This window comes from Pteropus vampyrus, unplaced genomic scaffold (genome assembly GCF_000151845.1).
Source record: "Pteropus vampyrus isolate Shadow unplaced genomic scaffold, Pvam_2.0 Scaffold150, whole genome shotgun sequence".
Lineage (NCBI taxonomy): Eukaryota > Metazoa > Chordata > Mammalia > Chiroptera > Pteropodidae > Pteropus > Pteropus vampyrus.
In genome coordinates this window covers 3,387,570-3,400,265 of record NW_011888931.1, presented here as the reverse complement: position 1 = coordinate 3,400,265, position 12,696 = coordinate 3,387,570, and the positions used below count along the sequence as shown (strand labels likewise).

General features: G+C 34.0%; 1 protein-coding gene across 1 annotated transcript in view; it reads right to left on the bottom strand.

Annotated features, from left to right (window-relative positions):
• The window catches only part of MPP7 (membrane palmitoylated protein 7), a 234,541-nt gene that overhangs the window by 56,806 nt on the left and 165,039 nt on the right, over positions 1–12,696 (bottom strand). The window contains exons 7-12 of the mRNA XM_023536171.1: positions 10,497–10,578; positions 9,611–9,696; positions 6,798–6,872; positions 6,413–6,609; positions 5,868–5,940; positions 1,309–1,332 (exon numbers count right to left, since the gene is read on the bottom strand). Of these exons, the coding sequence (XP_023391939.1) occupies positions 1,309–1,332; positions 5,868–5,940; positions 6,413–6,609; positions 6,798–6,872; positions 9,611–9,696; positions 10,497–10,578 (537 nt within the window). The remainder of the gene's footprint in view (positions 1–1,308; positions 1,333–5,867; positions 5,941–6,412; positions 6,610–6,797; positions 6,873–9,610; positions 9,697–10,496; positions 10,579–12,696) is intronic.

Genomic DNA, 12,696 nt, shown 5'->3' with positions numbered 1-12,696 from the left:
TTTGAACGGTATTAGCAAAAATGGCAAGTAAGTTATTATTATTCAGGCAATTATTATGAGTCACCCACATTGTAAGTTTATTTATACTTGTTTCTGAGCAGCGCTGAAATGCAATACACACCTAAACAAATTATTAGAAAATCAACAATCGACCACGTGACAAGCATGGGTTAGCCAAGCCAAGCAATTAGGCATGCTGGAAATAATATGCACGGTGCTTAAAACTGATCAGTCTGCAATCTCAGAGACTCCACCATAACGAAGATTGTTAAACAGAGAGTACATTTTCAGAAGAAACAATAGGATAGAGTATTGCACCCTTGATTAAAGAACCAGTGTCATGTAAAGCAGATGAAAAAAGCCATGTCGATCACTCACGCATGATTAGAGCCAACCCACAATAAAAATAAACATATTTTATATTACATATAGTATATGTTTATGTCATATTCTAATAAAAGGTCATGAATATACTACGTAAATTCTCAAAAGAGTATTTCCTCTATGCGATACTTAAGTAGGAAGAGAACAGTATTTTTAACTCAATAAAACACACACATTATCTCCAATAGCAAGTATGCTTACTAGGCATCCAATAGAAAAAACAAAGGAACACATTTCCTTCCAGTTAGCAAATTTGAATGAAGAGGGAAACCACATAAAAAGTTGAGAGTTGGGATACTTGCATGATTCTTACAATGGCAAGACAGTGTTCTGTACACATTAAATGCATAAACTTATTTAATTTTCCAACAACTCTGTGAGGCCAACACTACACTCTTCACCCCTGTTGTACAGATGGGAAGTCAGAGGTACAGAGAAACGAAGTGCTCAGAAGTGGCAAGACTGGGATTTGGATACACGAAGTCTGGCTCCGGACTCAAGCGTTTAACGGTTATGCTGTACTGTCACACCCAAGTCACTGATTAATTTACTCAGGCTTTAGGCTAGAAAATACGACCTACAGGAGAGGTCAAGGGAATAAGTTCCTTTCAAGATGCCCGTCTACTCGCACTGCCGCCCGCCACGCCAGCCTCTGGGCCCCTGCCCCGCAGCTTCAACCTGTCACGTGTTCCTCCTCTCCCCAGTCTCATCGGAAGCCCGCTCTCTACATCTTCAAGCACTGAAGAGCAGGATGAAAAAATTATAAACAGCACAGAGGAGAGGCCAACAGGTCACAAAAAGCAATTTTTCTGTCTTCCACGAATGGAGCGGAAAGGCTCTCATGAAGAGCATTTGATGAACCCTGCACGACAGGAGAGCTTTTCCAGGCTGCTGGATGTCACTCTGAGGGGACATGTCTGATACTCTGGACAAGTGGAGAGATTGTGTCTATTTAGGTGATATTATACATAGGGGCAAAGTTAAATCCCCACCTGAGAAACTACTTTCTTCAAATCCCCTCTGCCCCCACTTCCATCTCCCCTACAAGTCTGCAATAATCCCTGACCACTAACCAGACCTCTCTAATCGTTAATCAGTTCTTACCTGCACGGCACTGGGTCCATAGGACAAAAGGCAAGAGACAGTATGACTTAGAATCCATCATCTGGAGAAGCTAAAAGCACATCCCCTGAATAGTGTCTTATAAGCAACACCTTCATATATGGAAGGAGAACACATTTAGTGAGACAAAAAGTGGGCAATGAAATTAGAAATGCCTACACCTCAACCACCTCATGACATTAAGGAATCAGACATGTAATTTATAGCCTAGATTGTCTGCACCTCTTTCTACCCAAACTCTAAACTCTGGTGTCTCCCAGGGTATCAGTAAGTATTAAGGGGGAAAAATACTTTTAGTATTTAAAACCCTAGATGTTGTTATACAAAATCCCGCTAATATTAAGAAAATGTTTGACAAAGTTTTAGACACACGAATTTAATATAAGAACATTAGCTATCTATTTAACCCCTGAATTAACTTTAACATGTTAAACAGACATTATTTAAGATGCCAGGAGGAAGGAGCTTATTCAATTTGAAAAGTTGTATTACTGTGGAGTAATGTTATATATTATTCTGAAATGTTCGGCCTTCAAAACATTGGTACCATGTAGAATGAAATCATTCATTGACGCAGTGTTTTAAATTTTGTGGCTGGTAGATGGTGATCTTTAGTCCCCAAAATGAACTTGTCTTTGAATGAACTTGGTTACCCCCAGTTTGAATGGACCCTTTTGGCAGCAGTTAAAGATCTTTTTTACCCACATGATCACAATCACAATTGGTTAAAACAATTTCTAAACTACAATATTTGTGGTTTTACCTTCTAATCTTTAAAAGGTCAAAAAACTAAACATTTTGTTTTTTTATTACAAGAATTCTATAAGAGCTATTATGTAAAAGAAAATTTTTAAATTAATATTATTCAGTCAGCAGTGTTAGAAATGTTCAGATATACTTTGATAACTAAAAAAAGAAAACTAAGCACTGTAAATATATATCATACTTCTGTATTCTTCTGTAAAATACACTATATGGAAAAGAACTTTTTCTAAATACCGTATAGACTGGATTTCAATATAAATTACATCCTACTGAAGTTAAAGTGATGTTTTTAATATTAGGACAATCCCTAACTTAAATACTTTGATTTCAATAGAAAGGGAACAAACAATATTTCAAGTAATCAAAGAAATTTACGTTTCTTTTTAAAGGTTAGGTGATATTTCATATTCCTTTATATATGCAACTGAACTATAAAAATAAGCTTTTGGTAGAAAATGAGAGTACTTTAAATTATATCAACACACGAATTGCAAGATGCCAAGCGTCTGTCGTGTAAACCCCTACTATATGCTACTTGAGACATAAGACACTTTTCTTACTCATTTTCAAAACACTTAACTTGGGTCTGCTCTTCTGTCTCGATTACTAATATAAATCCGTTATGTGAGATCCTATCATTAGATGAAAGAGGGAGGGAGGAAGCAAGATTCTATTAATAATTTCTTTGTTTGATGAGCTACTCTAAAAAAAAATAGGAGAAAGAGGAGATGAATCTCTGTATCAACCTTCTAAGATTTAGGAATGTTTTAAGAGTTTATGTTTTTGTTTTTAGGTATGTTTCATTTTAAAAAGCCAATTACTTTGTTTGAGAAGCCTATTTTCTGGATATGTCTTATTAGATGGGGAGGAAATAACCAAGTATCAAAGATGAACACCATCCATACTGAGCGTTTTGCAGAAGGCTGGTAGTTTCAAAACTTGAAAAAGTCGGTATTATCATGGCTCCTGATTTTATTTACCATGGAACCAGGATCTAGCATTCTGAGCACAAATAGAAATACCAAGGTAATAGTACTGGGATTTTCCATTCCTTTTTGAATTCTATGTTGACAGTAACTGAACTCCTATATTTCCAGAGCCATCTTTCATGAACTTTTCTTCCATGGAAACTTTACTTACGATGGTACACTGTGAATCAAGTAAAGAGTAAAACATAATAATACAAGCAGCCTCTTTGTGAAAAAGTTAACTGGCCAACTTGATACATATTACTACCTGGCTAAAGTAATTATTCTAAATGCAATGCTTAACAATATCTTCCTAGGTGTTAAGTGCACTTATAAAAATTTACTGCCGAAAACTTTTATCAATACTAGAATTTTTTCATAAACTTATAAACACCAATATGACAGACTTATTCTTTTTTCAGAGGTTTTACATTAAATCAGACACTTTCCTTAAAGCATTTCCTATGAATTATTAAGTCATTAAAATATAAGATTTTATATCAACTTTCTGTTTTTCTCCATAGCCTTATTCTATAATTTAGCACAGGGCATGATGACATGAATGTCCTATTAAATCTACGTACCAAATGCTGAAGTCCAGGAAGTGTTGTTAGATGGCCTTTACAAAAATTAATTCTTTAAAGAATCACTATCAACTATACAAGTTATAAAACAAAGTGCTTTAGCCTTTAAAAATGTTCAGAACCAGTGCAATGATTTTTGCATAACTTGAGTTTAGGGATTTCTGAGACAACAGCAAAGAAATTTTAAATGGAATTTTAATTCTTTTAAAATCAAGACACTTGATTTCTATTTAGTTTTCATAGAAATATACTGTCTCTCTGAATAAAGCCATATAAATTCTATACTAGTGATTTAATTTGGATAATACTGACCAGATTTATTTTTGTTTAAAAATAAAGAACATCTGTATATGAGAATACTATATCTCTCAGTGAATCAGATTCTAATAAAAAAATAAAAGAGAAAAAAGAAAAAGAAGGGTGAAAGGAGAAACAGTAGGCATTTTTAAATGGTATTCAAGGACAAAAAGAAAAAAAAAAGCATTCAAATGAGGACATTTCACAGTAAAGATAAGTCCTGGAATAAATACCTCGCAGATTCCAATACTTAAGTATTAACATATAAAAGAAATTTTGCAAATTAACAAAAAGGCTTCATTACATACACTCCTCACTTTTACATACGTTTATACTGAAACCAGTTTGAGGAGTGGTATTAAAAAGATCATCTACGCACGTTGTATAATTCTTTAAAGAAACATACATTTATCACAATTTTAAAATAAACGAAAATTCATAATTATAACAAATTGTACATTTCAAAGTTGCCTAACACTTAGATTTGAGGATGGATTCAGATTCGAGTAGAATCACATTTATTTCGTTTTCAAGCTACACATATTTTATCCCATGTGCACCAAATATACAAATATATTAAAAATGTGCCAGCCCCAAATTTAAAAACCCCTCAAAGGGCAAGTCAGGTGGATGTTCCCAAGGCTCTTTCAAATGAATGAGTTGCCAGTGAAAATTCATACACTAAAACAGTGCAACATCCTGGTTAAACTTTAAGCTTTCTGATGTCACAATACACGTGGCATTCTACGACAAGTGTTTTTTTCCTTCTCCCTGGACTTAGTGGAGCAAGAACAAGCAGGCTTTTGAATCAGTGCTGTATGTGGAGTATTTGCTTGCTTGGGAGATTTATACCGACTGCAGTTTGGCTCCCTTATAATGTAATTTCTGGGCTATAAGCTTCTACAAACTGACAGAAATAACAGGAGATGTGAAAAATGCAACAATACTAAAAACAGATGTTGGTGTAAAATTCCAAGACCATTTATTTGCTCATTTTGCCTTTTAACGTACAATTTCCATACTGAAAACAAAGGGCATTTTTTTTTGACACTTACAATACCTAGAACCATGAAACATTTAGAAGAGATGAAGCAGGAAATTAATGAGATGGAGACTGGAGAGAAGTGGGAAGTACAAAGAAGCTGAAAGACGCGTAGGCTGAAAGAAAAAAAAGTGCACCTAAGTCTACACTATCTTTTGCAGTAATCCCGTATCATCTTTTTTCTCACCCTTATTTTCTTTTCATCTAGCCTGGTAATAAGTCCAAACAGACGAGATAAAGGTCAGAGTTACTACGATTTCTGGATAAGCAAGGAACTAAGAGGAAGAACAATTAATTGTTCTTCGGCACAACTGCTTTTGTGCCCAAGAATGTGATGGAATTTCCCCCATAATCTTTACCAAGAAATATCTTACTCAAACCTCCTGACTTTGGAGAAATAAAAAATATGAATTTCAAGTTACATTTGTAAAATACCTAAATTCAAAAATCAAACACAGTAGTAGTAATCAGTTCTTTTTTTAAAGAGTGATTTAAAAATGGGTTTATTATAAACAACTCCGAACATCCCTTTCTTCAAAAGATTCACTTTAATAGTCCTACTATGAATGTCTTATCTGTTTAATTCCTGTGAAATGATGATCCAGAAGCTATCACAGGTAATATGACCTCTCATTCTACCACCACCACCTGCTTTAATAGTCAAAAATAAACAGCAAGATTTGGTTACTCTGCGTTCTTAGTAACAAACTTACATGATTTCCTGTTGGAAACTTTCAGAGGCTGAACTATTATTTCTGGTCGTCTCAGAGCCAATCTCCTGGGGGAAAAGAAGGTCAATATGCCTATCAATTTTCAGTACAGATCCAAGATTAATATAACACCAAAATAATAAAAGTCTTAAGGAAAAAAAAATGGAAAGTTAGGGGGGAAATGAACACGATGCAATCTATTCGAATTAAGAAATAAATACTCTTCTTTCAAACTTTTATAAATTACCTTCATTCCAAAATCCTTCTTCTTTTTTTTCCGTCCTTCACATCAATACAGTCTCAGATATTAATGTGCTATTTTCCACTTGCTTCATAACAAAAACCGAATATGACCTGGTACTGTCATATTATTTTTGGTCATTATTCATACTTAGACAAAACAGAAATCCAAATCTGAGGGATAAAGGATTCTAAGGCAAGGTTTTAGTGCTTATTTTATCACAACTATGCTGGAGTGATATTTTGCAGAGAACGAAAGGTCAGTTGAAGAAAGGCCATCTTTACTTGCCAGTAGCTCACCTTTCCTGGAAATGCTTTGAAGGAATCAAGCCTGCTCTGGGATTGGCATCACCTTCATGCTTCGCTTGCCACCATGTTGCATCATCTTGGCTCATAATCTGAAGAATATCTCCCTTTTTGAAAGAAAGCCCAGCTTCCTTACATGGAATTGCTTTATCCTCATTAGGGTCATAGTCAAAGAGGGCTTTGATAAACATCTGGAAAAAAGTTCCATTTAAAATGAATAAATATAAATGTGAAATGGCCAGCATTCTTCTAACTCTGATTTAAGAACAATTTTTTAAAAATACAATATTAAAATAAACTTGTCATGACAAAGAAGATATGTATTAGAGGAAAAAAACACCATTTCCCCCCACAAAAAAGATTCTTAAGTAATGATTACCTTGCCTTCTTTAGATGGTGTCTCTTCTTTGATGCTGGGTATGATCTTAAATGTAATTGCTCCCTGCGACTGAGCCTTATATCAGAGGAAACAAAGAATTAATAGGCAACTTCTAGAGCCAAGAAAAAGTAAAATAGGTTAGAAAACTAAATGCATCTAAAAATCTACAAGTATGGGGTTTCTACTCTTAGAACAAACTGAGAAACTATTTTTGTAGAAATTCCTGTAACATGAGAAAGCACTAAAGCTTGTCAAATAAGTTAAAAAACATTGACCATTAAATTCACTTTTACCTCCTGTGCACTTAAAATGCCAATGAATATATTACCATCCATGTCGAGTTACTTTCAAATGGAAACACAGAATATGCACAGTGCCTTTATACAGATAATTATAAATGTTGAGAACAGATAATGTGCAAGGTTCAGACTATTACATTTAAGTATCAGCATCCATGTTTTTAGAAACAAAATACCTATACTGTCAGTTATAGTTAGAAATCTGTGATTTAATTAGTTGCAATGTTCATCAGAAAAAATAAAAAAACAAAAAGGAACATTGGTCTCTATTCTAGTTAGTGAGTAAAATACCAAATGTAATAGAGTAATTAAAAGATGAAAGAATTGAGCATCTATTCTAATTTAATTAAAACAAGCAACAATACCCATAATTCTTTGCTGACTATCTCAGACAAGGATAAGTCTCCCTTTAACAAATTCTCATGTCATTCATCTCTCTCTCTTTTTAGCATTTATCATAACCATATCTCAATAATTATTTATACAATTATTTCCTAATATCTGTTACCCTGCTAATTGTAAGCTCCATGAAAGCAGTAAATAGCTGGCACATATTGAAGAGAGGGAATAAAAGAGGGAGACAGGCAGATACAGGGGAAAGCAGGCAGGGAGGGAAAGGAGAGGGGAGAATGGGTAGATCTCTCTGAGGCTCATTACAAGGGGTGTGCTGGTAAACAAGGACCATGTTTTATTTTTTAAAAAAAAAAAAAAAAAAAAAAGGCCCTGATTTGTATTGTTTGCCAATGTCCGTGGTATAAATACTCCCACTGTAGCCAATTATAATTTACCAGTGTGAAGTCACTGAAGCCAAGCTGGGAAGAGTTGTCTAGAATCAGCTATTGCAAGCCTAAGAAGGAGATCCAGTAAGCACAAAGACTCAAGTAAAATGGAGTTTTAACAGTATAAATATCAGAATTTTATAAAAGAGTGATTTCAAAATGGCAATATCATGGTTGCTGCTTATCATAAAAGTAATTCACAAATCTTATTAAGAATTCATACACTCAGTAGGGAGAATTCATACACATAGGTAGAGAGAAAGCAAGTCTTCTCTATAATCCCTTCCCATTCTTCTAGTTTTCTCTGTGTGTGTGTGTGTGTGTGTGTGTGTGTGTATAAAGCCCTTAGGACAGTGTTATTAAGAGCTCAATCAATGTAAGCAATTATTACTATTATTATTAAGTAATATAAGTCTATCAGCCATTGTGATTGCCTCATGGTACTTCATCACATGGATAAATGATTATTCAATCATTTCAACCTTCTTGATAGTTTCTAATTTTTTTTTAAGATATCTTGTTTATGCGCATTTGCCAAATTATTTTCTTAGAATTAATTTCCAACAGTTGAGTTTCTTAAGGGGTATGCAAATTTAAAATTTTGATAGTTTGAATAGCCATCTCAAAAGGCTCTATTAATTTATCCTAATACTAAAAGCATGTAAACATATCTATTTCCCTATAATCTGGCTAACTCTAGGCATTTTCAAGTTTTTAAATCCCCAATAATTTTCAGACATCACGTTTTCTTTTGTAAATTGTGCATTTGCTTTGCCAATTTTCCTGTAACTATTTTTTTAACTAATTTTTATGAACTCTCTATGCATTAAATATTAGCCTTGTGTCATATATATTGAAAATTTTTTCTACAATCTCATTTACCTTTTAAGTTTTATGTCTGGCATCATTTTCTCTACAGAAAGTTTTCAATCCTATAGTCTCATTAGTTATTTTCTATTTGAAATTACCATTGCTAAAGAATTTTTTTTGTAATTTTTAAAAAACGTAAATATTTAATTTGTCGGGACTTATTTTTGTGTGTGTGGTATAAAATAGGGACTGATTTTATTTATTTCTAACTGAATCACCAATTAATCCACTATCATTTACTATTTCATTTTTTTTCCCACTAATATAAGATGCCATCATAATCATATACTAAATTTCATATATACCGAGGTCTATTTTGAGATACTACACTCTCTTTTTTATTTCTGTAAGTTCATAATATGTTTTCGTATGTAACAGTCTCCCTTCATTTTATCCTAACAAACGAATATTGTCGAGGCCAAACATAATTTCATTCTGTTTTAGATTTCAGAAGACATCTGAACCAGTTTTACAATCTCATATACCTAGAAAGCATATCATACAGCCTGGCTATGTCGATGGGAGAAAGAGAAAGATAAATGTATCACTAACAACAGAGTAGATGACAGCTACTAAATACCTAATTTGGGACAGGCCGTGTAATAAATTCTTTACATACATTAGCTCATTTAATTCTCAAAACACCCCAGTAAGATATTTACCTCTTCCGATGCTCATTCTGTAAATGGAAACACTGAGGCAATAAAAAGGTTAAGATATTTTCCACAGACACACAGGGATTAAGTGGTGGGACTGGAATTCAAACCCAGGAACGCTAAATTCGAATCCTGTTTTCATAACCAAGTCTGAAAGAGAGCGACTCAGTTTCATTTTTATTGAATTGTAAAATAAAATTTCAGCTTACCAAAATCTGAATGATTTCCTCAGGCTTTTTATCCTCAACTGGTATCCCATTCACTTCCCTAAGTTCATCGCCAACGTGAATAAGACCTGAGAAACAGTAAATGCGGTAAATCAGCAGTGTAACCTACAAAAGTAACTGTAATTTGCAGTTGTCTCCACACATCAAGCGTTGTTTGGTTCCCCTAACGCATTTGAGGGTTGGAAAGGAGACATTCATGCGTCTCAGCTTTCAGATTCTGTCTCTGAATAGCGATGAATCAATGACTATGACATGCTGGACAACAGCCTCTTCCTCTGTGTGTAAAATGCATGTTATTTGCCCCGTATAAAAGAATTCTTACACATTTTTTAAAAGGTTGCATGCTTTTCGCAGTACCTTTCAAAGCAGAAACACTGAAACAAGTCAATATAACTTTGGAAGCCCATGTAAACCAAGACAGTAGAGATTTATTTCTCATTTATTGAAATAGGTTCCCATATTTCAACTTAATGAAAAGTATCTTATTCTTGTTTTGCTGTATTATATCAAAAGATTATTCTCTTTGTCATATATTGGAAATATTATACATTAAACACATTTTCTTTTGTAAATTGTGCATATGCTCTGCCAATTTTCCTATAACATTTTTAAGAACTCTCCATACATTACATATTAGCCTTCTGTCATATATATTGAAATCTCTTTTCCTACAATCTTGTTTGTCTTTTAAGTTTCATGTATGGCATTGTTTTCTATACAGAAAGTTTTCCATTCTATAGTCCCATTAGTTATTTTCTATTTGAATTTCTCACCATTAAAGTGTTTCTCTTTTTATTTTTTTTTTAAACCTTAAGTATCTGTTGGGATACATGACTTGTCTGCATTCGCTTAACATTTAAACTCTTACCGCTTCTGTCCGCGGCCCCTCCTCTCATGATTCTAGCCACAATGATGGCCCCAGTCTGCTCATGTTTCTTAATGGTGGCTCCCTTTTAAGAAAAACGATATTTGTGGGTAAATATATGTGCTGGTGGTATGAAAGGGGAGGCAGAAATAAAGACATTCAGCTGAAAAAACTGAAAACTAGAAAAAATTAAAGGAAGCAGGTAGGAGAAATAGACATCGTGCCATGTATGTTATAAATGCTCATTACTAGGTATAGAATTTTCTACTGTACTTATCATGTAAAGTTTTCAGCAAAATTTAAAGATTTTTAAAGTCTAACTTCTTCAACACTGTGGAAAGTACAGATATCTTTTTTCCATTATTATATCTTGTATTTGAGTACTACTTGTTTTTACTCTTTTAAAGGATTTCCTCATTTCATCTTTAAAATACCCCCACAAAGAAGGTAGACTATTACAAACAAGGTTAAGAGAATAGAAAAAGATTATATAAATTGTAAAACTCAGGTCATCTAACTTTTAGTTCAGTGATCCTTCTATTACAGTATTATAGTAAAGAAGCTCAGTGATAATAATAAAGAAAAACTTAAAACTCCAAAGTTAGTTGCATTTCTTACTCAAGACTAATATAAACTAATGGAACAAAGAACTGCTAGTCCAGGGTTTTTATGTACTAGGATTGTCCCTAGTACAAACAGAACATTTTGGCATAAGATTAGGAAACAATTTCAAAATGAATCCAGAAATTCTTCATTTATGGATGTTCAGAAGCAGATTAACTGCATGTTGCTTTGTCAGAACATCAGGCACAAACGGTTACTTTGAACATCCTTTCATGACTTTTCTTTCCAAGAAACCGACACTGGTTTCAAAAAGCTGTCCTACCTTGGATCACGAGGCTAAATAAAAATGCACATTAGGTCGTGGCAAAATTCAACCCCCGCAAGAAAGTGGAATTTTTCTTGTGTGCCAATAAACACATTTATATCACTAAAAAATAGATATGTGAACAAAATTAGAAATCTATTTGTAGCAAGCATATTTAATATATGACAACTATCAGATACATGTCATATTAGTAAAAATCGAATAATTGATATGATGATTTTTGTAGCATTTTTCATCACCTAAGCATACATTAAGGCCAAAGACTTGAATAAGCATCTCTCCGTGGTCATAAACTTTAGAGTTACCAATTACTCGTATTTTCTGCTTTTAAACAGTCAACTTGTAGCCAAGATTACTGGAAATTTAATATTCTTAATACAGCTAATTAGTTTGGTTAATTCAACTTTCGTTTCCTTAACAGTGTATCTCAAACTTTCCCACCAAAGTATGGCGAATGGCAGACTGGTCTACTAATGTGATTTAATATCACTTATCCATATTTCACAGTTGAGGAATTGAATTCCGAATGGTTATAATTTGTCCAAACGCAGACAATTACTGTGCAGCAAAGTCAGGACCTGTCTAAGGCAAACTGTTCAGAATTGATTGTCTTAATTACCATTCAATCCTGCTTACTGTATTATCTTAATTGTCATTCAATCCTGCTTACCTTATTATCTTTAACTTTTTATTCATAAGGTCATAAGCTCATTACCCTTGTGGGAGCTTGTTTCTGAGATGGCGGTAATCGATTCTTTCCCTCTTTGTACGCATATGCCATATTCTCAAATCAAACAGTGAAAATGACAAGATGACTTGTAGATGCTACCTGGGCTTCTTCAAACACTTGCTCTACGGGAAACCAGCCGCCATGTAAGAAATCATGGCCAATGCCATGCTGTGAGGAAGTCCAATCTAGCCAAGTGGAGATGCCACTTGGAAAAAGAGATGCCTCACTACCCTCCAACTTTCCAACCATCCCAACCCAGGTATCAATCATGGGAATGAAGGAACCCTTAGATGACTCGTCTCGGCCACTGTCTAACTGTCCTTGTAAGAGACTCCAAGTAAAAACCACTCAACTGAGCCTGAAAACCTCCAAAACTGTGAGAGATAATAATATATTATTGTTAGTTATTTAGTCACAAAATTTTTGTGTGGTTTGTAATGTAGAACTAGGACTGCAATGTACCTTCCACACTATGGGTTGTACTGTTTTTCAGTATAGGGCCATCCCATTTATTATGCTTAATGCTAGTCATCCTTTTGACTTAGTCTGTAATTCAATGAAGGTGACAAATGTTTACTAAGAAC